The sequence below is a fragment of the Suncus etruscus genome, chromosome 7 (genome assembly GCF_024139225.1).
Source record: "Suncus etruscus isolate mSunEtr1 chromosome 7, mSunEtr1.pri.cur, whole genome shotgun sequence".
Classification (NCBI taxonomy): domain Eukaryota; kingdom Metazoa; phylum Chordata; class Mammalia; order Eulipotyphla; family Soricidae; genus Suncus; species Suncus etruscus.
This window is the reverse complement of record NC_064854.1, coordinates 88,520,273-88,547,425: the sequence shown is the minus strand read 5'-3', so window position 1 is coordinate 88,547,425 and position 27,153 is coordinate 88,520,273. Positions and strand designations below refer to the sequence as shown.

Here is a 27,153-nt window from a genome sequence, read left to right as displayed (position 1 = left end):
TTTCTCTAACTAAACTCATCCCTGTTTGTGGTGAGCTTCATGAGGTGAGCTGTAACTTCCAGCTTTTTTCTCTTTTGTGTCTGAAAGTCTTTTATTTTTCTTAAAACCCATAGATGAGTGAGACCATTCTGTGTCTTTCTCTTTCTCTCTCTGACTTATTTCACTCAGCATAATAGATTCCATGTACATCCATGTATAGGAAAATTTCATGACTTCATCTCTCCTAACAGCTGCATAATATTCTATTGTGTATATGTACCACAGCTTCTTTAGCCATTCATCTGTTGAAGGGTATCTTAGCTGTTTCCAGAGTCTTGCTATGGTAAATAGTGCTGCAATGAATATAGGTGTAAGGAAGGGATTTTTGTATTGTATTTTTGTGTTCCTAGGGTATATTCCTAGAAGTGGTATAGCTGGGTCATATGGGAGCTCGATTTCCAGTTTTTGGAGGAATCTCCATATTGCTTTCCATAAAGGTTGAACTAGACGGCATTCCCACCAGCAGTGGATAAGAGCCAACACTGCTTGTTCTCATTCTTTGTGATGTGTGCCAATCTCTGGAGTGTGAGGTGGTACTTCATAGTTGTTTTGATTTGCATCTCCCTGATGATTAGTGATGTAGACCATTTTTTCATGTGTCTTTTGACCATTTGTATTTCTTCTTTGTCAAAGTGTCTGTCCATTTCTTCTCCCCAGTTTTTGATGGGATTAGATGTTTTGTTCTTGTAAATTTCTGTCAGTGCCTTGTATATTTTGGAGATTAGCCCCTTGTCTGATGGGTGTTGGGTGAATAGTTTCTCCCATTCAGTGTGGGGCTCTTGTAACCTGGGCGCTATTTCTTTTGAGATGCAGAAGCTTCTCAGTTTAATATATTCCCATCTGTTAATCTCTGCTTTCACTTGCTTGGAGAGAGAAGTTTCGTCTTTGAAGATGCCTTTAGTCTCAATGTCCTAGAGTGTTTTACCTACGTGTTGTTCTATATATCTTATGGTTTCGGGTCTGATATCGAGGTCTTTCATCCATTTGTACATGATGTACATGTACATGATGTTAGCTGGGGGTCTAAGTTCAATTTTTTTGCAAGTGGCTAGCCAGTTGTGCCAACACCACTTGTTGAAGAGGCTTATTATAAATTTCTGATAGTGAGATCTACTGAGAAAGAAATGCGCAAATCTGCAGGGAGTTAAATATAGGAATATATAGTCAATACTAAAATTACCTTTATACAGAGTTCTCCCACATAAAAAGAACAATGAAAATTTTTCTTTTTGGTGAATCCTTTAATACTTATTATTTAATATTTAATACTCTGTTGCTATATGCTACTGTTTACTATAATAATGCATTCCTAAATAGCATAGCAAATAATATATTACTATATTATCAATAAAATAATACTAATATATTATTATTCAATATACTAATACTATTAACACATTGGTGTTTCTATTACTAATAGTAATATTTTCAAATTGAGTTTACACAACCATATGTATTTTAACAGATACAAGGTTTTAAATGCTAGTGCAATTCCTGAAGGACAATTCATTGATAGCAAGAAAGCTTCTGAGAAGCTCCTTGGGTCCATTGACATTGACCACACCCAGTATAAATTTGGTCATACAAAGGTAATAATCCATAATATCTACCTTGCATTATTCTTGTACTTTAAAGTTTCTATAATGTTTCTGAATATCTTCTCTGTCCAAACACAGGTCTTTTTCAAAGCTGGTCTTCTGGGGCTTCTAGAGGAGATGCGAGATGATAAGTTAGCTCAACTAATTACCCGAACCCAAGCCATGTGCAGAGGATTCTTGGCAAGACAGGAGTACCAGAAGATGGTGGAAAGAAGGTACAAAAAAAAACATTACATTTAGAGAAAATTTAAACTGTAATTTTTATTTAATATGAAGAACTATTTAGAAAAGATTATTTTTCTCTTTGAAGGTGGTTCTTGAGCATAAATTTTTCAATGAACACAATTCCAAACAAAATTTTAAGGGTAGAGAGAATGGAAAGTAATTTTTCTCTGTAATTTTTCTAAGTATGTTTCCATAGTAAGCATTTTACCCTTAATGCATGTTTCTGATATGAATTTATTGTGCAACTTATTAATATAAGAAATGGTTTTATAAAAAATGCATATATAACTCTTATCTAATAATGTGTTAATTATAAATTTAAACATCAAAGACTGTATAATGGTTTTTTATGTAATTAATACAATGTCACAAATGTATACAAGTTTATAATGATCTATATTCTAAGGCTTTCAAGAGAGAGTCACCTCAAATTCAGGGTTCATATGAACAGGATCCATATTAAGAAACATATTTCAAATTAATATTTGTATATCTTTACTTACATATATGTGAAAATGCTGGGACCAGAGAAAGAGTACAGCAGGCAGGGTGCTTGCCATATATTTACCAAACACATTCTATCACAAGCTTACCAGGACTGATCTCTAAGCTCAGAGCCAGAGTGAGTCCTGAGCACAGTGATGTGTGGCCCCCACCCTCCAAAAACACAAATACCTTACAGAAACAATTTTCATATCATCTGTAGTTAGAAGAATATTTTCTATCATCTTCTGTTTAAATAATAAATTTATTTTAATATATTTTATTGCTCTCTACATATTTCCATATGTATGTTTATTTAAGAAATTAATTATCTAGTTAGAAGACTATAAAATAATTTATATCAAAATTAATGTTACACTGCTATAGACTATAATGCCAATTTTATACAATATTAAAAATATAAAAATATGTTTCAGAAAAATCCAGAATTTTTAATGGTTTCTTTAATCCTATGCTCACTCTTAGTTTCTGTGGACATTTAGGAAGAAATATTTTAAAAGTAGATAAAATGACATAAAATGTTTATTATAATATATAGTTTGAGAAGGACTTATATGAAGGAATGGGTCTTTAACTAGACTTAAACCATCTTCATCAAATGTAATTTTTTATATGTGCTTTGGAAAACAGGAGACGAATATGGTGAGAGAGAAACTCCAGTTCTTACCCATATTCCATGCTATATCTAATTCTATCATTTGAATTTAAGGGAATCTGTCTTCTGTATCCAATATAATATCCGTGCCTTTATGAATGTCAAGCACTGGCCCTGGATGAAATTGTTCTTCAAAATTAAGCCTCTACTAAAAAGTGCAGAAACTGAGAAGGAAATGGCCAACATGAAAGAAGAATTTCAAAAAACAAAAGATGAGCTTGCCAAGTCAGAGTCCAAACGGAAGGAATTAGAAGAAAAGATGGTATCATTGTTGAAAGAAAAAAATGACTTGCAGCTTCAAGTACAGGCTGTAAGTAATGGCATTATTCTGGAAATGACTAATCATGACACAGTGGTATAATTTTGAGCATTGGTGTCAATGAGTTTGGTAGCCAGTATGGGAGACTCATAATAGGAAGTGGTGATACTCATAAATCCACATAGTACTTTATTGCTCAATATGCTATAAAACCAACACTGGAACAATGAAGAGAACTTGTCTAGAAATGTCTTCTCTCCTGAAAATTTTCATAAACTTATAAACTCTAGATCATTTTTCTCTTTGAAGTCAATCCTTGAGCATAACTTTCCCAACTAAAACTATTCCAAATTGGAGCAAAAGTGATAGCACAGCATGAAGGGTCGTTGCCTTATGGAGCCTATTCAAATTCCGTTTCCCAGCACCCCAATTGGTACCCTGAGCCTGCCAGTAGTAATTTCTGAACTGCAGAGCCAGAAGTAATCCCTGAGCACTACCAGGTGTGGCCCCCAAAACAAAACAAATAGCTATTCCAAATAAAATATTAAGGGAACATTAGTGGCAAAAAATGAATACTGGCAAAGATTGTTGTATAATGTATGACTGAAACTCAATCATAAAAAACTTTGTGACTTTTATCTCATGGTATTCAATTAAAAATTTTATTTATAAAAAATATTAATCAGAGGATGCTATGAATAGTGATATTTTTCTGAAACTTCTTTAATATTTTATATGTTCACAGGTATAAAATCACAATCTGCTCAATGTAAAAAAGCATTTTATTAAAATTTTATTGCATTATAATTTTATTGCTTTTAAAATATATTTACTCTTTTCAATATACTCCATGATAGTATAATCATGTCAATCTTATTTTTTTATATTACTTCCTAAGTTTTCTGCCTGCCCCCCAATTTTCCTGTCTTCTATTCATTCTGCTCACTGCAGGATACAAATTTTTATTTTATATTTTGAGGGAGCCATATCTATTGGTACTCAAGGTATATATGAGGTTCTGGAAATCAAACCTGGGTCATCTTTGTGCAAGAAAATTGCCCTATCCACTATATTATAGCTTTGGCCATTTTTCCTGATTTTTCTTCAAGGACTGTGTCTCTTCAAAGTCCTGTTTAAAATTATTGGAAACATAATTTTAGAGCTGCTTATTTCAACTCTGAAATATAATATGCAAGATCATATTTTTGGAATGATTTGAATTGGTCTAGTATAATTCTAGTACACCATAAAATCATTATTTTTTTCCTACTAAACTTGGTGTTATCTGTCAAATTTGGACCATCTAAAAATTCCTTTTTCTATATGATAGAGTAAAATTGAATATGTTTCTATCTCCACTAATTTAAATCTATCTACATAAATTTATGATTTATGTATATGATTCTATAACATCTTCAATTGCCCCCAGAGAATTACATAAATCTGTCATATACCAATTTACCAACTGCGTGTTTATATACATTTGTTTTTCATTTCCTGTTCATTCAATATTCTATTTTAAGATTAAAAGGTCAAAGTAAATTTAATAATAACATGCCTATATGGAAATCACTCAAAGGTTAGCTTACCCCCATGGTTTCAGCATCAGTTTAAAACTTTAGATAAGTGTGGTAAAGAATGACAGACCAGATAAAGTGGTCATCAAGAAAGCCACAGTGAAACAAAGTAAAACAAAGCTTAAATCGGTGTACCCAAAACTTCTTTTCTTTAATTATTTATTTATTTGTGTTTTGGGGTCACATCTAGAGGCACTCAGGGATTACTCCTTGCTCTGCTCTCAGAAATTGCTCCTGGCAGGCTCGGGGGACCATATGGGATACAGGGAATCAAATAAGGGTCAATACGGAGTTGGAAGTGTGCAAGGCAAATGCCCTGCCACTGAGCTATCGCACCGCTCTCCCCGCCAAACCTTCTTAAATGAAAAGTTATATCAGCCTGATAGGATTACTTGCTGTTTAAATTTGAATTTCAAGCATCAGATACAGGATAGAACTACAAAGAAATACATTTGGGGCCCAAGTGATGCTACTGCACATTTTGTATTTGCCGTGCACACTATTGATGTGGATTTATTCCCTGGAACCAAATATGGTCCCCTAATTAGACAGGAGTGATCCCCGATCATAAAGCTAGAGGTAAGCCCTGAGTACAAATGAGTATGACTCTGACATAGAAATGAAAAACAAAAAGTCTGTAGCTATTACATCTATAATTACTTATGCCAAGGTTTATAATTCTACCCACCATATATTAATACCTCCAAAACTAAATTCTTTCCAGATTTCACTTTCCCATTTTCTTTTGAAAATGGGTTTTCAAATATGTTATAGAATATACTCTTATAAATAAACAAGAAAATGACTAATAAATTTATAAATAAATATAGTATATCCTAGTTTACAAATAATTAGTGGATCATAAAAGTTTAAGTAATTTCCAATATATCACTGTCAAAAATATTTCATTATTTAATCCCGATTTCTATTTCTAACTCAAGGAAGCTGAGGGTTTGGCTGATGCAGAAGAAAGATGTGACCAGCTGATCAAAACAAAAATCCAACTAGAGGCCAAAATTAAAGAAGTTACAGAGAGAGCTGAGGATGAGGAAGAAATCAATGCTGAACTGACAGCCAAAAAGAGGAAATTGGAAGATGAATGCTCAGAATTGAAGAAAGACATAGATGATCTGGAACTAACATTGGCTAAGGTGGAAAAGGAAAAGCATGCCACAGAGAACAAGGTATAATACATTATATATTATATTTCCACATGTACCTCCATAATGCATACATGAAAATTTTTAAAATTTTAATATATATATGTAAATTAACATTGCTTTCTATCTTTGTCCCATATGCATTTCTTCTCTTCTAATTTTGGCTTTGCAGAAGATAGCAAACAGTTTTTTTAATTTTGGTTTGTCAGTTGATCAGTCTTATTTTATTTCAAAGATTTCTCAGTCTCTTCCATTCCTTTGTGTATGTAAGAATTTCATATTATATAGATATATTGTAAGCCACCATGGATATATCATACCTCTTGTGTTTTTATTTTTCTTTGTGGACAATGTTCCATGATTTTGGGTCTGTCTCAGTGCTATGAAGTCAATTTCAGTGATGCTCAGGAAATTATGCAAAGCAAGGTATTGAATCTCAAGTTCTCTTATACAAAGCATATACTATAACTGCTCAATCTATATCTAAGCTCTGGTCCTAAATCATATCTAATAATAGTTCAATGTTGGTTGTTCTCATAGTTAGCTACTATAAATGGTGCTGCAATAAGCACTTAGGTTTCTTTTTGTTTCTTGGTTAATGTTTTTTTAGTTAATGATGTCACAGAAGATACAAAGTAATGTAATTTTTGATCAGATGTAGTTTTATTTTAACTTCTTATTTTAACTTATTTTACCACTATTCAATATGATTAAATTAGTGCTAATTCCTACTGCCAGAGTGTAAGGATTTATATTTTACACATACTCACAAACAGTTGTAATTTTGTTTTTGTTTTGTTTTGTGTTGTGTTGTTTGGGCCACACCTGGCAGCACTCAGGGGTTACTCCTGGCTCTTGGCTCAGAAATGTCTTCAGGCAGGCTCGGGGGACCATATGGGATGCTGGAGATTGACCCCTAGTCTGTCCTGGGTCAGCCACATGCAAGGCAAATGCTACTGTGCTGCCACTTCGTCTCCCAGTTGTAATTTTTAATGAAAATTTTTCTTACTTTTAAAGTGATTTCTCATTGGAGTTTTGATTTGTATTTCTTTAACAATAGTGATGATATACATACTTTTATTCAACTTTTTGTCATTTGTCTATCTTCTTTGGAGAAGTGTTTTTTTTTTTCAAATATTCCAATTTTAATTGAGTTATGTTAATTAGGGTGTTAAGCTTTATAAGTTTTTTATTGTGTCTTAGAAATTAAATTTTATGAGTATCTAGTGGACTGCCATTTTATTCTGAAAATGATTTATTTTACTGTAAAAAGTTTTTAATTTTACATAATTAAAATTTAATTTTTTTCATTCCCTTGGCATTTGGAATCAATTGCCAAAAACATATGTAGCATTAACATCATAGAACATTTTACTTATGTTATCTGTATATACTTAATGGTTTCAGTATATTTTATTATTATTATAGAGTATAAATATAAAATTGAATTTACAAAAATACAAAATGTAAAGCAAAGTATATTTTACTCTCCAAGGTGAAAAATCTTACAGAAGAAATGGCAGGTCTAGATGAAACCATTGCAAAACTGACCAAGGAGAAGAAGGCTCTCCAAGAGGCGCACCAGCAGACCCTGGATGACTTGCAGGCAGAAGAGGACAAAGTCAACACTCTGACCAAAGCTAAAATCAAGCTAGAGCAGCAAGTAGATGATGTAAGTCTAAGATTAGCAAAAAAATAATTTTCTTGTGAATTATACTAATTATTCCTTTTGACAATAACTTGTTATTAAATTTAGCTTGAGGGTTCCTTGGAGCAAGAAAAGAAACTTCGCATGGACCTAGAAAGGGCAAAGAGAAAACTTGAGGGGGACCTCAAGTTGGCCCAAGAGTCCATAATGGACATTGAAAATGAAAAACAACAGTTTGATGAAAGGCTCAAGAAGTAAGTATGAAAGAATTATTTATCAATTTATTTCAGAGGTAGATGTGGGTTCCATTGTGGTTTTTATTACTTTTAAAAAAGGAAAGAATTTGAAATCGGCAATCTGCAAAACAAGATTGAAGATGAACAAGCCCTTGGCATTCAACTACAGAAGAAAATCAAAGAGTTGCAAGTAAGTTCATATTTCTGTTTGTCTGCCCTAAACAGGCATAAATATAATACCACGAAGCTAATTTTGCACTTTTCACCACTCGCAGGCCCGCATAGAGGAGTTGGAGGAGGAAATTGAGGCAGAGAGGGCTTCCAGGGCTAAAGCCGAGAAGCAGCGCTCCGACCTCTCACGGGAACTGGAGGAGATCAGTGAGCGACTGGAAGAGGCTGGAGGGGCAACTTCAGCCCAGATTGAGATGAACAAGAAGCGGGAAGCTGAGTTCCAGAAAATGCGCAGGGACCTGGAGGAAGCAACCCTGCAACATGAGGCCACTGCAGCCACCTTGAGAAAGAAGCATGCGGACAGTGTGGCTGAGCTTGGGGAGCAGATAGACAACCTGCAGAGGGTCAAACAGAAACTGGAGAAGGAGAAGAGTGAGATGAAGATGGAGATTGATGACCTTGCTAGTAATGTAGATACTGTCTCTAAAGCTAAGGTACATAGACTCTGGAAAATTTGTGCTATTCAAAGAAGCAATCATACTTTATTTACACATCATATTTATATATGTATGAATATTCAAATGTATTATATACATTTCAGAAAACGTTGCATACCTTCAACCTTGAAGAATTTGTAAATTGAGCCTGAAAATTAATGAAAAGCATATTATTTCTATGTAACATAGAAACTAAAACTCAAAGATCCGATAACACTAGCAACCTGATAACCTCAACTTAAAAATATGTCATTTATACTCATACAGAAACTCATATGGAACTCATATTTATACTGGAAAACACAGATCTAAAATTTAATAAGCAAAATTCCAAAAAAAAAGCAAAACATAAAAACATGTACTTATATACTATTCTTACAAAATCTTACATTTATACATACAATTTAAATTTTGGTATTATGGTGAATTGAACTTCAGGAACATTTTTGTATAAGTGGAAAATTCCACTTATCAAAGTAAGTGTTAAATATAAAAATGTCTATGCGGATTACATAAGAAAATCTGGTTAGTTTTATGTCAAAATAAATTTACATTTTAAAACAAATTGTATCAATGAAAATTTTAAATTAAATTTTTTTGTTTAAATTTTCACTTTTTCATAGGCTAACTTAGAGAAAATGTGTCGCACTCTAGAGGACCAAGTGAGTGAACTGAAATCAAAAGAAGAAGAGCAGCAGCGACTGATAAATGACCTGACAACCCAGAGGGGCCGCTTGCAAACTGAATCCGGTAACTCACTTTTTTGCCATGGTTTCTGAGAGTGAAGATGATTTGGTTAAAAGCGATTGACTTGGTAGTCTGAGTCATCAGAAGAAACATGAAGTACTACTCAGACTCAAACTACTTGCAACGTCATTTGTAGAAAACATTGGAGATAAAGATTTTTGAGTACTGTGTCAAGCTCAGCTCCTGAAATGTATCAAGAATTTGGCCATACTGAACTTTTTTTTAAATATGTACAGAGTGAATCATATTTCTGAATAGGGCAGTGGACAAATAATTTTATCAGAAATATCTTTTCAATCTAGGACTTTGTAGAATTAGATACTTCTTGTCCTCCTTTGACAGTTATCACCAGGATTTGTTCCAAGCCATTAGATAATTATCTATAAAGAAAATATAAGAATTAGGTAATGGAAATAATATTTATTAATTCAGATTAATATGTAAGGAAAAATTTGACAGTAAGCAAAGATGTTGATAGAAAATTTAACTTTTTTTTTTAACTGAGTCACATCCAGCACTGTTCAGGCTCTTCACTCACACTCAGGAATTAATTTTGGTGTTGATCATTGGCACCATATAGAATGTCAGGGATCAAACTCGGGTAGGCTACAAAGCATGGCAAATGCCCTACTCATTGTGCTATCACTCCTGCCTTTATATAGTTCAATTTTTAAAAAATTGGAGCATAACATTTTAAATCTATTTCTAATATGGATTTGTATTTTTTTGTTCAGTGTAATCAATGATTCAAAGATTCCTATGTCTATCAGGTGAATTTTCACGCCAGTTAGATGAAAAAGAGGCTTTGGTGTCTCAGTTATCAAGGGGCAAGCAAGCATTTACTCAACAGATCGAGGAAATAAAAAGGCAACTTGAAGAAGAGACAAAGGTAATTACTATCATGATACCCATTTTTCTGACCCTAAAATAAAGTCTATTTCATAAACTCTTAAAATATCTTGAAACTTAAAATTTAATATTAAATATTGTCTCAGGCCAAGAATGCCTTGGCTCATGCCCTGCAGTCTTCCCGCCATGACTGTGACCTATTGCGGGAACAGTATGAGGAGGAACAGGAATCCAAGGCTGAGTTGCAAAGGGCATTATCAAAAGCCAACAGTGAAGTTGCCCAGTGGAGGACCAAGTATGAGACAGATGCCATTCAACGTACAGAGGAGCTAGAAGAAGCCAAGTAGGTGTTTATGTGAGAGAATGTGTGAAAAATTACAATGTCTTTGAAGATCCAAGGAATTTGCTCAAATGTTTTAGTTCCTGTTTCAAAGGCACTTGCAGGCCACTAAAATAAAACATATAAATCAAGATTGTACCCTGCCCTCAAAACCTAACCTAAGATATAACTTAGAGAGCAAAGAGGGGAGAGAAAGTGCAGCAGGTAAAATATTTACCTTGCATGAAGCCAATACTGATTCATTCCTCAGTACCACATATGTACATCTGACTGGTGACAGGAGTAAACGCTGAGCCTAAAATCAGGAATAAACCCTTTATGCAACTAGATGTGGTGCAAAATAAAACAGAATAAAAAGAATAACAAAAGACAATAAAATTAATGATCAAGTATTATTGCTGTTTGTCAAGTATATAAACCTAAAAGCTGCTTAATTTTGTTAAATTTTGCTTAACATTAACTCTTTCTAGAAAACCCTCTTTCAATCTCCTTATAACTCTGACATTTTTTTAGACCTTGGCTTAATACAATCTCTTTGAGGATGCTTTTCCTGAATATATAGAATAGTTGCCATTCACATCTATTCTGTTTTCCTATATTGAGTTGTATTATATTGAAATTTTCTTACTAATTTGTTTTTGAGGGGGGGCCTCAAGTAGTGCTCAAGAGGCCTGATAGACCCACAGCAATTCTTGGCCATCAGTTTAATTCAAGAGCTTGTTATATTACTTGTGCCCTAAGGTTCTGGGGATATAGGTCCAATTCTGGTAATCCTGGGAGCCTCAAATGCATCTGTGGCAAGGTTTTGTGTACCTTTAGTGTCCCATCTGGTGATATTTAGGGAAATATGTAGTGCTAGAAATCAAGCATGGTTGTGCTCATGCTAGGCCTGTACTATTTCCTGGCTCTTCACTTGTTAATTTTTTTCCTGTTATTTTTTGGGTAAACTTCCCTAATGTACATTTTTTGTCTTGTTTACTACTGTGGTAGGTTCTTCTTCATAAATAAAATTCATCAGAATTTTTGAATGAATGAATTAATCAAAGAATTTTTAATGAGAATTTCTTTTTTGTGTGTTTTGCTACACGTATTTTACAAACATATATAATTTTCCAGGAAGAAGTTGGCCCAACGTCTGCAAGCTGCAGAGGAACATGTAGAAGCTGTGAATGCCAAATGTGCTTCCCTAGAGAAAACAAAGCAGAGGCTTCAGAATGAAGTGGAGGATCTCATGCTGGATGTGGAAAGAACAAATGCAGCCTGTGCAGCCCTGGATAAAAAACAAAGGAACTTTGACAAGGTGATTTCTATAGCAGTCTTTGCTCCCTATTGCATTCCCTTATAATTTAAGGTTGGTAAAGTATCCTGGTTTTACAGATCCTTGCAGAATGGAAACAGAAATATGAGGAAACCCATGCTGAACTTGAGGCCTCGCAGAAGGAGGCCCGATCTCTAGGAACTGAGTTATTCAAGATGAAGAATGCCTATGAGGAATCTTTGGATCATTTAGAAACTTTAAAACGTGAAAACAAAAACTTGCAGCGTGAGTCTATTTCACTTTCAATAAGTGGCTTAAGGGTAATTTTATTCTTATTTCATCTGTCTAAGCAAATATTTACTTCTCTTTTACCCTAACAACAGAGGAGATTTCAGACCTCACTGAGCAGATTGCAGAAGGAGGTAAAAGGATCCATGAATTAGAGAAAATAAAGAAACAAGTGGAACAAGAAAAGTCTGAACTCCAGACTGCTTTAGAGGAAGCAGAGGTAAAGATATAATAAATTTATCTATATACATTATAAACATATAAACATAGACAACTACTAGCCCATATACACAGACAAAAATAAATAAATAAATAAATAACAAAAATCATGCAGAAAAATTTCCCAATGCTTCATTCATCATTAATGACACCCTTGCTGTCATTAAGGCCTCTCTTGAACATGAAGAGGGAAAGATTCTGCGCATCCAGCTGGAGTTGAACCAAGTCAAGTCAGAAATTGATCGGAAAATCGCTGAGAAGGATGAAGAAATTGATCAGCTAAAGAGAAACCACATTAGAGTGGTGGAGTCTATGCAGAGCACACTGGATGCTGAGATCAGGAGCAGGAATGATGCCATCAGGATTAAGAAGAAGATGGAGGGAGACCTCAATGAAATGGAAATTCAGTTGAATCACTCTAACCGCATGGCTGCAGAGGCCCTAAGGAACTACAGGAATACCCAAGGCATCCTCAAGGTCAGTGGGTTGGAGAGATGATCTCAGAGATGTTGGGTTAATGCAGACCTACAAACAAAATGTCTTAATAATCATTTATTCCACAGGACACACAGATCCACCTGGATGATGCTCTCCGGGGCCAGGAGGACCTAAAGGAACAATTGGCCATGGTAGAGCGTAGAGCTAACCTGCTTCAGGCTGAAATTGAGGAGCTGCGGGCCACCTTGGAACAAACGGAGAGGAGCAGGAAAATTGCAGAACAAGAACTCTTGGATGCCAGTGAGCGGGTCCAGCTTTTACACACCCAAGTGAGTTTAAACACAAAGAATTAATCTTAAATAAATATAAGCTTTACTTTTTTACATGACACCTAGATTTTATTCTTCTCCCCAATTCCACTGTGTTATTAGAAATATATTTTTAATTTTGGCAGAAGGAGGAATTTCTCCAGGGTTCTGGGGCTAATAGAAATCTACACATTAATTTTAAATATTTATACATTATTAGTAATTCACTTTCTGAATTAATACAAGCTTGAAATATCATTTTATGTTAACATAATATTTATATTTATTAATATTTTTGTGTATATATGTAATATCAGAGTATTTATAATAAAGTATTCCACTGGGTGGTCTGATTAGCAAAGAACAGTTGTAAAATAGTACTATTAATTATTCAGTCTTATTTGAGCTTCACATTTATAGTTATATTCTATAATATTTATATTTTATTTAGTTTGGCTTAACAAATTTAATCAAAGAATATTTGTGTCAGGTAAATGTGATAGTCAAAGAATATTTGTGTTGTAAATGTTTACCTAAATTTTAAATGAAGGTTTTTAAGATAGGTCAAAGAATTGGAACACATTTAGATCATGGACAAGGCCTCTAGTACCACATTGCCTCCCTGATGTACCGGTTCCAAACTCTGGAAGCTCACCTAAAAGCAAAATAAGTAAAATAATTACATTGGTAACATATTAATAATTCTGTGAATTTTTAAATAGAACACTAGCCTGATCAATACCAAGAAGAAGCTAGAGACAGATATTTCCCAAATTCAAGGAGAAATGGAAGACATTGTCCAGGAAGCCCGCAATGCAGAAGAAAAGGCCAAGAAGGCCATCACTGATGTAAGCAGAGTGCAACACAGGAACAATTAATCTTGAGCATTTGATATTCTTTTTCCAGTTTTTTTATTTGTATTATTATGATTTATTCATTTATTTTTACTAATTAGGCTGCCATGATGGCTGAGGAGCTGAAGAAGGAGCAGGATACTAGTGCCCATCTGGAGCGGATGAAGAAGAACATGGAGCAGACAGTTAAGGACCTACAGCTCCGATTGGATGAGGCTGAGCAATTGGCCCTGAAGGGTGGGAAGAAGCAGATCCAGAAACTGGAGGCCAGGGTGAGTTTCTTCTTATCTATTTTTATTTACTATCATTGGCTTATTAAATCAAAATTCTTTTACATAGAAATTTTTGTATTAATATTTTTATTAAGACACTATGATTTGCAAAGTGATTATAATTGAATTTCAGGCATGCAGTATTCCAATACCAATGCCATTTCCTAGTTAATTTCCCTCTACAATAGTCCTCAGGTTCCCTCCTAACCCAGAGCTTGCCTCCTTGACAGGCAACTTGGTTTTTGTAGTTTGAATCTGCTTTAATTTTTGTTGGCTCTGTAGTAGACATTTCCACTTGCCAAATTGCTATACCACTCATGTGACTGGGACCCTTAAACCTTTCATTTTCAGGTACGTGAGCTGGAAGGAGAGGTTGAAAGTGAGCAAAAGCGTAATGTTGAAGCTGTCAAAGGTCTTCGTAAACATGAAAGAAGAGTGAAGGAACTTACTTATCAGGTACAACATCACTTTTATTTTGAATTTTTTAATTTAATTAAAGAACCATGGTTTACAAAGTTATTAATAGTTGGTTTTTAGGCTATAGTATTTCAACACCACAACCACAAATGTCAACTGCCATAATCATGCTCCCATACACAATCATCCTCCACTACCCAACTACCTCCCCCACCTTGGCAGGCACATTAAAGTTTGGTGGTTTCAACTTGCATCTCATGTTTTCAGTGTTGTGGAGTCTGTTTTGAATGCATAGCTATACCATTCTCCCACATTCCCAGGACTGAAGTTCAGACCTCTATTGCTCCATTACTTCTCTTTCTCATCCCCTTTTTTCCTACCTTGATTTCTTTTATTCTCTGTCCATTTCTTCCCTTTATCTGGGATCAAGAATGATATAAATATCTGCTTTATTACATTACATTTCCTAATGCAAATATTTTATATAACACAGATAAGTGAGATCACCCTGTGTTTATCTCTCTCTTCGGGCTTACTTCATTCACACTATATCTTCCAGTTTCAACCAAGTTGTAGTGAATTTCATTTCATTAATTCCATGCAGCTATTGTGTATATGTACCACATCTTTATAATCCATTAATCTCTCATTGGACTCCAAGGTTGATTCCATATTTTAGCAGTTGTCTCATTACAGCAATAAATAATTGTGTGCATATTTCTTTTTGAATAAACATTTTTAAGTCCTGGCAATATATACTCAACAGAAGATTTGTTGGGTCATATGGCAGTTGAATTCTAAGTTTAATCAGAAGTCTCTATACCATTTTTCATAAGGATTGAATCAGACAACATTCCCACCAGCACAGATTATTTTTGATATTTGCCATTATCATTGTTATGATGTCTAATTTCCACATTGATTTAGATCTGTAATGATAAGTGATACAGAGAATTTTATTATTTGCCTACTAGTAATTGTCCTTTGAGAAATGTCTGTTCACTTCTTCCCATTTTTATAGGATTTTTGAACTTGCTTTTGTTGATTTTGATAAATATTTTATATATCCTGGATATTAAACCCTTACCTGAATTGTTGAATGCAAATATTTTTCCCATTCAGTTAGCTGTCTTATAGTGTTAGCTCATGTCCATACTGCTATACAAAAAAAAATTATTTAACTATATTGATTAACTACATGAATTTAATGTAGCTTCACTTGTTTATTTATTCATTTTGATTTTGGGGCCACACCAGGTGACTCCAGGTTACTCCTGGCTCTGAGCTCAGAAATAGCTCCTGGCTTGGGGGACCATATGGGATGCCAGGGATTGAACCCAGTTCCTGGGTCAGCCATGTGCAAGGCAAATGCCCTACTGCTGCATTATAGCTTCAGCCTCCTCATTTTTTTAATTTTTTTATTTTGTTGCCTTTGACAGTGGTATCAGTTCATTGAAGATGACTTTAATGTCAAAATCTTGGAATGTTCTGCATATTTTTCCTCAATGCACCTTATATTTTTCTGGTCATATATCTAGGTCTCTGATCTACTTTGAATTGACTTGTGTAAGGTGTGAGATAAGAATTAAGTTTTAATTTCTTATATGTAGCTATCCAGTTTTCCAGCTTCATTTGTTAAAGCAACTATCTTTATTTTATGCTCTTAGATACTTTATATATATTTTCATATATATATTAACTGTCCATATATATGGGGCTATGGGGTGTTAATCACTGTAAACTTATAATACAGTTTAAATTAGGCAATGATATTCCTCCACATTTCTTATTTTTCAGCATGGTATTGGCTACTAATGGTCTCTTCTGATTCCACATAAACTTTATATTGGCATTTTTAGGTACTTGAAAAATATCATATGAATTTGGATAGAAATTGCTTTGAATCTATTTAATAGTTTAAGCAGAGTAGCCAATTTTAATAATATCGATACTTCCGATGCAAAAGCATGGATTATTTTCCATTTCCTAAGTTATTCTTTTACATTATTAAATGATTTAAACTTATGGTATAGAGATCTACTATGTCTTTTATTAAGTTGATTCCTCGATACTTGATGTTTGGGGATTCTGTTTTAAATGAGCTAGACTCCTTGATCTCTTTACTTTATGATTCATTTTTTTTGTATCTAGAGTGCAACCAATTTTTGAATAATGTTATTTTTAAAAGTAATTTTCTTGACTACTACTGATATGTGAACTTCTCATATAGTCACATACTTTTGAAATAAGATCTATTGATTTTATCATCTTCCAGACTGAAGAAGATCGGAAAAATATCGTCAGACTTCAGGATTTGGTAGATAAACTTCAGGCTAAAGTGAAATCTTACAAAAGACAAGCTGAGGAGGCTGTGAGTATAACTAACATTGCAAATTTTATAAGAAAATCTAGGTTTTTAGTCTCCTTTGTTTTTAATGTGATTTTTAAATTTTATTTCATGACTTGATAGATCATCAAATTTTAATCTCTGAATTATAGTACACTGAACAGGTGATCATAAAAACTATTTTCTAAATCAATTATATATGCTATTTCTCATGGCAAAGACACTGTTTATAGACATCTTTAATTATTTGCACCAATGTCTCAATATAATATTTATAAGTTTATTTTCAAGTAAATGTTCAATATATGAAGAAACCTTTACAAATGTAAAATCACAACTATGAAGAAAAAGTTCAGAAATAGAGGAAGGAAGGAAGGAAGGAAGGAAGGAAGGAAGGAAGGAAGGAAGGAAGGAAGGAAGGAAGGAAGGAAGGAAGGAAGGAAGGAAGGAAGGAAGGAAGGAAGGAGGGAGGGAGGGAGGGAAGGAAGGAAGGAAGGAAGGAAGGAAGGAAGGAAGGAAGGAAGGAGGAAGGAAGGAAGGAAGGAAGGAAGGAAGGAGGGAAGGAAGGGAATGAAAGAAGGGAAGGAAGGAAGAAGGAAGGAAGGAAGAAGGGAGGGAAGGAAGAAAGAAAGAAAGAAGGGAAGGAAGGAATGGAAGAAGGGAAGGAAGGAAGGAAGAAGGGAGGGAATGAAGGAAAAAAGGAAGGAAGGAAGGAAGGAAGAAGGGAGGAAGGGAAGGAAGGAAGAAGGTAAGTAAGGAATGGAAGAAGGGAAGGAAGAAGGGAGGGAGGGAAGGAAGGAAGAAGGTAAGTAAGGAATGGAAGAAGGGAAGGAAGAAGGGAGGGAATGAAGAAAAAAGGAAGGAAGAGGGAGGGAATTAAAAGAGAGGGTGGGAAGGAAGGTAGGAAGGAAGAAAGAGAAAGAAAAAAAGAAGGAAAGCAAATCACTTTAAAATTTTTTGGATCACCCATTGGACAACTATATTTTTATAGCCACCGTGTGATGAAAATGTGAAGAAATATAAACAAAATTGTCCATAATACTAGAATTACAAAACTAACTTCCTTATATAACATTGCATTAAAAATTGGAATTGCTGAAATGATAGCATAGTAGGTAGGGCATTTGCCTTGCATGTTGATAATCCTGGTTCATTCCCCAGTATCCGATATGGTCCTTCGAGCCTGCCAGGAGGGTTTCTGAGCACAGAGCCAGGAGTAACTCCTAAGCACTACAGGGTGTGGCAAAAATGGAAATGAAAATAATTCAAGTGCTAAAATATTACTAATTGTAAAAATATTATAAGGAAGATCCTAAGTTTACAAACCAGTAAAGTCAAAGCTGTTCTTAAATCATTTTATTATTTTTGGTTTTGGGGCCACACCCAGTGACACTTAGGGGTTACTACTCCTGGCTTGCGCTCAGAAATCGCTCCTGGCTTGGGGGACCATATGGGACACCTGGGGATTGAACCGCAGTCCGGCTTAGGCTAGCTCAGGCAAGGCAGACGCCTTACTGCTTGTGCCACTGCTCTGGTCCCAAAGCTGTTTTAATTTAATTTAATTTAATCATAAGTTTTTATTATATATCAATATATGGCCAGAAGGATAGTACAGAGTAAAGAGCTGAAGCCAATTAGTATTTGTTTCTCTGTTTCCCATATGGTCCCAAGAGTGATTCCTAAACAGAGCCAGGAGTAGTTCCTGAGTACTGCCTGATGTGTCAAGAAACCAAATAATTAAAAATTATATGGGGGCCAGAGCAGTGGCGCAAGGTATAAGGCATCTGCCTTGCGCGCACTAGCGTAGGAGAGACCACAGTTTGATTCCCCAGAGTCCCATATGGTCTCCCAAGCCAGGAGTGATTTCTAAGCCCATAGCCAGGAGTAACCCCTAGACAGGAGTAACCCTTGAGCATCACTGGGTGTGGCAACAAAACAAAACAAAACAATTATATGAACAAATTAACTCATCATTCATTAAAAAATTATAAGCAAAAAATCACAATATACATGAAACTTACAGTACTATTAAACATACAGGTATAAATTAAGATTAGAGAGTACTTTTTAAAATATTTTTTAACCACACCTGGTGATGCTTAGGGCTTACTCCTGACTCTGTATCATAGATCACCTTTTGGGGCTTACAGGATCATATGTGGTTTCAGGGATCAAACTGGAGTTGGCTGCATGCAAGGCAATTGCTCTACCCACTATACTAGTTCTCTGTCCCAATTTTAATGTTATTTTTATTATGTCTGATAATATTTGAGAATAAATTTACTCAGAAAGAATTTAATCAAGAGAAAAGATATAAAATATATACTTATTAGGACAGAGAAAGATAAAAATATTAGTAGAGACTTATTTTTAATATAAATAAAAATATGACCCAAAAAGAGTATTTTAAAAATGATTGAGGTGCTATTGTTGTTCATACTGTTAATTCTGGTTATCAACAGTGTATCTACTATCATAATATCTATTTCCCTTTAGCATAATCCCAGAGACCTTTCTTTTCAAATCCCTTTCCGTTGGTTCTGTAGACCAACTTTCTCCAATTCTGCAGCCCTTGGACCATTGATTGCTCGTGAATAGTGCACCATTAAATCTCACATATGAGAGATAATTCTGCATTATTTCCTTTCCTTCTAAATTATTTCACTCAGCACTAAGTAATTTTGCTCAACACATATCATGGAAAACTGCATGTTTTCATTTCATTGTATAAAAAAATATATACCCAAAGTTCTTGATCCAGTTATCTGTATTTGAGAATATGGGGGTAATTCTATGTCTTCACTATTATACTAAATACTTCAGTAAAAATATATATGCATTTATCTTTTCAAATTAACATTTTTATGATTAGGTAGATGCCAAAAAGTGACATGGCTGTGTTGAACAGTTCTAGTCCTACTTTTCTGTTAAAAAAAGGAATATCCATGTTGCTTTCCATATAGTTTGTAGCAGATGATACTTCCACCAACAGTTAATGAGTAAATCTTTCTCACCACAATCCCACTAACACGGGATGCTTCTAGACTTTTTAATATATTTTATTCTCACTGTTGAGCATTGATTTTGCTTTTATTTACATTTACCTAATCATAAATGACAATGAGCACTAGTTCATATGTAGATTTACTATCTTTCTGGTGACTTCTCTGTTCATCTCTTCTCATTAGAAAAATAAAATTTTTTTTTTTTTTTTTTTTGGGTCACACCAGGCAGTGCTCAGGGGTTATTCCTGGCTCCAGGCTCAGAAATTGCTCCTGGCAGGCACGGGGGACCATATGGGACGCCGGGATTCGAACCGATGACCTCCTGCATGAAAGGCAAACGCTTTACCTCCATGCTATCTCTCCGGCCCCGAAAAATAAAATTTTTGAAGAAATTGATTATTTTATTAGGAGAATATATTACTGAGTCTGTTTAATATTTGTTTCTGAATTCCTTCTGAAAATGTACTTAGAAACAGCTAGGACTTTAAAAAAATTTAAGAACAGATAATCACGAACTCTATAAACCATTCAAAGGGAAAAGAAATGGTGGGATGCTCTTTAAATCATGTTATGAAACATTAATTCTTACATTAATTCCTGTTCAAGAAAAATAGGAGGAAAAAAAAAGGGCAGGAGGCCAGAGTAAAAACACAGTGCTAGGACTCTGCATGTGGCTGACCCAGGATGAATGTGGGTTTGATTCCTGGCATCCCATATGGTCCCCTGATCCAGGAGCAATTTCTGAACACAGAGCCAGGAGTAACCCCTGAGTGCCACTGGGTGTGGCCAAACAAAACAAAACAAAACAAAAAAACACAAAAAATTAAGGGCAGGTTCAATCATGGTTATTGTTTTTAAGATAAAATATTGAGTCACTGAACTTTTTACTCTAGCTTAAATAGGCTTATATACAATAATGTCACTTAATATTAGAGATATTGCCATAGTCTACATATAGAATGTAGACTAAAACTCTGCTGGTTTTGAATTATGAAGCATAACAGAACATATTCAACATGTATTTAAACTTGAAGAAACTATTACGGAATCTGAGTTAAGAAAATAATTATCACCTTACGTCAACTGTTAATAGACATCTGTTTAGTACACTATACAGTACTTAATTTCTGAATTTGTACTTATAAATTAATGTTTTGTATTTGAAAACAAAGGTGTAATTATTTATGAACATCAATTTACAAATAAATCTTATTTTTATGATAAGAAAAATCTAGAAGGGAGTAAGATAATAATGCTTCCTCCTGAGTTTTTCAAGATCTATGCCTACTATTTTATTTCTATGTGACTATATAAATTAGAAATGGCACAATGTTAATTCCTTATGATTGCATTTTTATTCTCAGGAGGAACAGTCCAACACAAACTTATCTAAATTCCGCAAGATACAGCATGAACTGGAAGAGGCTGAGGAAAGGGCAGACATTGCTGAGTCCCAAGTCAACAAATTACGAGTGAAGAGCCGAGAGGTTCATACGAAGATTATGAGTGAATAAAGAGCAGATAATCCCTATCTGATTCTATGGAATAACTAAAAATAACAAAAGATATGAAGTATCTATATTTATGACTTGTTATGCCTTTTTTTAAAGGAAATAAAGAGTATGGATACTTTTCAAGCTATATCTTTAGACTTGTCTTTGCTTTTCTTTCCCAAAAATTTAAGTTTGAATTATTACAAATTATTACAAATAATATCATTCAACCTATCATGAAATTATTTCTACATATTTTCTTTTTTTTAAGTCTATAGTAATACTGTAAGACTATATATTTGTTTGGGACTGGAGTGAGAGTACAGTACATATTGTTCTTGCCTTGCATTCGACTAACCTAGGTGAAATTTCTCATATCCCATATCATTTTTCAAGCACTTTCAACAGTAATTCCTGAGCAGTCAGTAGTGCTCCCTGAGCATAGAACTAAGAGTAATCCCTGAGCAATAGTACAGCAAGCAGGTAGAGCACTTGCTTTGTACACAGAGAACATTCTGGTTCAATCACCATTTTGACCTACACTTCCCCCCCCCATCCCCCCGCAAGAGTTATACTTGAGTGCAGAGCCAGGAGTAGGACTTAAACACATAAACACAGTTGGTTGTGGCACAAAACAAAATGAAGTAGAAGAGAGGAGTGTAACTCTTCTCTCTACAAAGTGACAGGGTGGTTATAGAGTCTGGAGCAAATAGAATGTTATTCTATATTTCATAATGTAATATCAGTTAAACATAAACTATTTCTATACTTTTTGATATCCTGAGTAATCAAGTAAAATTTAAAGTGATATTTTTATTTTTGCTTTTGGAAACATCTAATGGTATTCAAGGATTACTCTTTGCTCTGAATTCAAGAGATCTTGGAGAACCATATGGGATGACTGGATGGAATCCTGGAAACCATTTCAACTGTGCCACACCCAGAAGTTGTGTGCAAGAATCAAACTTCGTAGTGCCTAAGGGACCATATAGTAATACTTATGGTCCCAGGGATCAAATTTGGGTAAGCCACGCACAAGGCAGACTTACCTCCTGTATTATCTCTATTATCTTTTGTCAAAAATCAAGATTTTTTTAAACTGCATTTTTTTAACTGCATAGTAACAAATATAGCCATCCTGGGCAGCACAAAGAAAGAGTCAAATTATGATTAAGGGTATTGGTTTGAATGCCTTTGAGAAAATAGGGAGATGACTCAAAAGTCTGAAATTTATAATTGGGATGCAAGAGACCCAGGCTCAATCCCTACTAATTTATGGTCCCCAGGGACTGTCAGGAGCCATCCACAAGTACTCCAAGGAGGGGTCAGAGCAGTGGCATTAGAGGTAGGGTATTTGCCTTTCTACATGCTAATCTAGGACAGACCACAGGTCAATTCCTTGCATCCCATATGGTCCCCCAAGCCAGGAGCGATTTCTGACAGCATAGCCAGGAGTAACCCCTGATTGTCACTAGGTATGGCCCCAAAACAATAAAGAAAAAGGAAAAACTACTCCCAGGAGCACCATTGCTTGTAGCCCTCAAAGACAAAATTTAAAAATAATAAATAGGTCTCATGGGAAGAGACTTTAACTTAGACACACAATAAAGCATTGCAGCAGATTATTAGGATACACAGTGTTAAAATGTCCATACAAGGGTATGGAATCCCTTGTGTTATTTATTGATCTTGCTATTTTACTATTTTTCAAAATCACTTAAAATGTATACATGCCTCATCATTTGGTAGCAGTGACCAAACATTACACTTTTTGTCTATTAAAAATATGTGACCACTATGACAATGATAGTTGGAAACAATCTCTCTCAAAAGAAATGGGTGCCAAAAGGAGGTGCTAAAGTGATATGCTTGATACCCTCTAATTAACAATATTGAGAATCACTGTACCTAAAAGAAAAATAAATGTATGAGAGAGAGAGTTAGAGAGGACAGAGAGAGAGAGAAGAGAGAGAGGAGAGAGAGGGGAGAGAAAGAGAGAGAGGAAAGAGAGAGAAGATAGAGAGGAGAGAGAGAGGAGAGAAAGGGGAGAGAGAGGGAAGAGAGGAGAAATGAATGAATGAATGAATGTGCCATAGAAGCAAGCTGGGGGATTTGGAGATGGGAGGAAAATTTGGGATGTTGGTGGCTGGAAATGAATACTTGTGACAGGATGGGTGTTGCAACATTGTATTAAACGCAACCATTCTTAGAAATACCTTTCCCGTGGCATTAATCAACTTCATTGAATGTTCTATTCCAGAATTCTATTTGGAGTGTTATCAACAAGCACACTGGATTGCAACCAGGTGACCAAGTGCAATTTGTAAAGACCTTTTGATTTGCAGTTACTTTCGTAGTAAAATGGAGTATATCAGGGGCTGGAGCGATACCACATTGGGTAGGGCGTTTGCGTTGCAGGCTGTCAATGCAGTATCCAGGATCCCACCTGGTCTCCTTTGCCCACCAGGAGTGATTCCTGAGAGCAGAGCCCTGAGCAGAGCTGAGTATAGTTAAAAAAATAATAAAAGCACAGTAAAATGAGGCATATGTATCAGGTGCTTCCTGACAGTAATACATTCTGTAGCTATTAAAAATCCCCAGATATGGTATTTTTCCAGGAAAACAATTTTCATAAAATCGATTGAAATCTAAGTTCAAGAACATAGAAATAATGACAAAAGTAGGCAAAAGGTGACAGAGTCAATTAAACAAATAGATATTTTTTAAATTGGGGGAAACTACTGGAGAGACATTTACACTGGTCATGGGATCAGTGCTAAATTATTGCATGTCTAAAATTCAACTATAAATAATTTTGTAAGTCATGATATTTTTATATATTTTTAATTTAAGTAGAAAATAATATTCAAATATTCTCGGTAAGGAAATGTGAAATATATAGCTGAGTATCTGGTTGAAGAGAAATCATTTTTGGAGAAATCCCTCATTTACTGGTTAATATTGATGAGGCAAGTTTTTAATTAAATTTCTAAGAATCCTTAAAAAAGTACAATAAATCAAGACCATGCTGTCTTGGGAGAAACTGAATTTTTTTTATAACATAACACTCTGGTCAAGAACAGAAACATCTCTCCCTGGTATAATATCTCCAATTATACAGGCAGTTGAAAAGATTTCACAGAGGCAACTCAGTGAAACAGAAGAACAGAGGGCAACAAAGTCCAGGGATTCCAGAACAGAGCTGTCTTCGAAACAACACCTTGCATTATTCCAAAGGCAGATCACTTTCAGATTGCCTACAACTCAAATTATTTATAGGAGATTGATTCATATACTTAACCCAATGTGAGAGGAAATATTTCTAATTATATCCAAACATCTTTAATATGAAGGGAATTATGCTTGGAGACATTCATTGCCAAAAGTGTGTTTTGCCAAATATGTTTTAAGAAAGAGGAGGAGGCTACATGTTTTCCATCTCTGATCCTATAAAAGAACACTAGGAATGAGTATGACTTGTCTTTCCTCATAAAGCTTCAAGGTAAGTGTATGTGGGGACAAAGCTCTGTCTGAGGAACACTAAGAGATGTCTGGCTGCTCAGACTCATGCCACACATCCTGGCTCCCACTGACCCTGGCTGTCCTTTCCAGGGAAGCACCAACTTAACTCTATAACAATTATAATTAGATAAGTTAGCCTTCCAGTTCTTGGCTAAAAAGTATAGTATTATTGGGCTTTGTTAGAATTTAATTAGAATTTAATCAGAATAAATGTGCTCTTTTTCATACAGTTCTAATCTACTTTGAGGTTGCATCACTAAGGTAAGATTGATTTTTTTATTCATTCTTCACATGGTCCAAGAAATTTTCTGCAGTGTTCTGAGTGTGCAAAAGTTACAACAATAAAAATTAAATTTTAGGGCTAATCATGTTTTCTTAAAAAAAAAAACTGAAGTCAACTTAGAGAACTAGTTATCATTAATTTATAACTTCTCAATATATATAAAATGTTTTCTTAGAGTGTTTAGCATTTTTATGTCAAACTTTTTTCTAGTTTTAGTATAGTAGTTTGTCTTTTAACAAATTGAATTACAATATTACAAATTGAATTACAAAGTCTTGTTATTCATTGATTGAGAAAATGTAAATTTATTATGCTACAACTTTTACTCAACACTGTAAAATGAAAATACTTAATATGTTTCATGAGTGAATAAATATAATAACATTCTTGTCTTAGAAAATGTCTTAAATCTAAACTCACTTCATAGTATATAAATTGAAAAATTAAAGATTAACATAAAAGTGATACAAACATTTACTAAAAGAAAGGAAATTATAATTCTCTAGTTGAATCTTCATACTTTGACTTGGAATGTATAAAAATTTATCCATATATGCTTTTTAAAGATATCTTGGAAAGAAAAAAATTTTTTGGTTTTTGGACCACATCTGGTAACACTCAATGTTTATTCCTGGCTATGTGCTCAGAAATTGCTCCTTTCTTGGGGGACCATTATAGGATGTCAGGGGGTTCTAACCACTGAACACATAAAGCAAATGCCCTTCTGCTTGCATCACTGCTCTGGCCCTCTGGAAAGAAATTTTTAATAAAATAAATCAAATAGCATTGTTATTTTGCCTAGGTTAATAACATCGGAGTTATAAGAAAAATTTTGAAACAGTTTTGTAAAATATTTATAAAAAGCTATTCAAATTTTATGAAAAAGTTATTACATATCATTAATTCTTGACAAATATTAAAGACAAGTGAAGAAAAACAAGTGTCAAAGTTGTGAGGCAGAAACAAGAGAAAATATAAGTAAGAGTATATTTTAACAAAAAATATTAAAAAGCCACATTTCCTAATTTTATTATCTTTACAAATGTCAATTCTCTATTAAAAATACTTATGATACAAGATAGAGCCAAGAATTTCAGCAACATATTCATTATTATTTTAGTTCTCAAAACCAGCTTTGAGCTCTTCCTGTATTCATCATAAATTAACCATCAATGCAAGAATTAGTCTGGCAAAGTGAGTTAGTACAAATTGTTAAGGTGCTTGCCTTGCACCAAGTGTTCAATTCCCAGCACTACGTATGATTCCCAGAGTGTGGCGGGAGTTTTTACTAAGTACAGAGCAAGATGTAAGCCCTGAGCACTATTGGATATGCCTCACAAAATTATGAAGGATATCTTAGAATATAGTTCTTTGCTTGCAAGATACTTACAATTTAATTTGAAGATAATCATGTGTGGCAAAGTTGAAGAAAAGGCTGTAATTACTTATCTTTTTATTCTATACAAGTCAATAATAGGCAACTTATAAAATAACTATATAACAATTGAAACAGCAGCTACAGCATTATACTGTAATTGAGCCAGAAACAATAAACTCTTTCCAAGTGCATGATTTAAGTATCTGTCAACACTGGCACTGAAATGAGAGACTGACATTTCACTTCCAGCCAAACCAGGGAAGTGGTTATACCCAAGACAATACTCAGTGTTCAATTGGTCAGTGAATAAATAATATTTACTTTATTAAATACAATGGCTGGACTTCTGAATATCTTTGTTTTGCTTTATTTGGGGACCACTTTCTGTAGTGCTCAGAGCTTACTCATGGCTCTTTACACAAGGATTACTCCTGGCAGGAACAGGGATCAAACTTGGGAGTACAACATTCAAAGCATCTATCCTACCTACTGTACTATCTCTCTGACCCTGAAGTTTCTGAATTGCTATATATTTTCTGCCTGCAGGATCCTTGACCAACTTACCA

At 34.4% G+C, this 27,153-nt stretch overlaps 1 protein-coding gene across 4 annotated transcripts in view; it reads left to right on the top strand.

Moving 5' to 3' along the window:
* LOC126013639 (myosin-2) overlaps window positions 1-21,425 on the top strand; it is a 37,957-nt gene extending 16,532 nt beyond the window's left edge. For all 4 annotated transcript variants that reach the window (XM_049776762.1, XM_049776761.1, XM_049776763.1 and 1 more), the window contains exons 18-38: window positions 1,505-1,628; window positions 1,716-1,852; window positions 3,076-3,331; window positions 5,799-6,041; window positions 7,513-7,689; window positions 7,774-7,919; window positions 8,001-8,091; window positions 8,177-8,566; window positions 9,193-9,319; window positions 10,087-10,205; window positions 10,312-10,508; window positions 11,622-11,805; window positions 11,883-12,048; window positions 12,147-12,271; window positions 12,439-12,747; window positions 12,834-13,037; window positions 13,739-13,864; window positions 13,972-14,142; window positions 14,494-14,598; window positions 16,835-16,930; window positions 21,276-21,425. In XM_049776762.1, the coding sequence (XP_049632719.1) occupies window positions 1,505-1,628; window positions 1,716-1,852; window positions 3,076-3,331; window positions 5,799-6,041; window positions 7,513-7,689; window positions 7,774-7,919; window positions 8,001-8,091; window positions 8,177-8,566; window positions 9,193-9,319; window positions 10,087-10,205; window positions 10,312-10,508; window positions 11,622-11,805; window positions 11,883-12,048; window positions 12,147-12,271; window positions 12,439-12,747; window positions 12,834-13,037; window positions 13,739-13,864; window positions 13,972-14,142; window positions 14,494-14,598; window positions 16,835-16,930; window positions 21,276-21,425 (3,643 nt within the window). The remainder of the gene's footprint in view (window positions 1-1,504; window positions 1,629-1,715; window positions 1,853-3,075; window positions 3,332-5,798; window positions 6,042-7,512; window positions 7,690-7,773; window positions 7,920-8,000; window positions 8,092-8,176; window positions 8,567-9,192; window positions 9,320-10,086; window positions 10,206-10,311; window positions 10,509-11,621; window positions 11,806-11,882; window positions 12,049-12,146; window positions 12,272-12,438; window positions 12,748-12,833; window positions 13,038-13,738; window positions 13,865-13,971; window positions 14,143-14,493; window positions 14,599-16,834; window positions 16,931-21,275) is intronic.
* The last annotated feature ends 5,728 nt before the right edge of the window (window positions 21,426-27,153 follow it).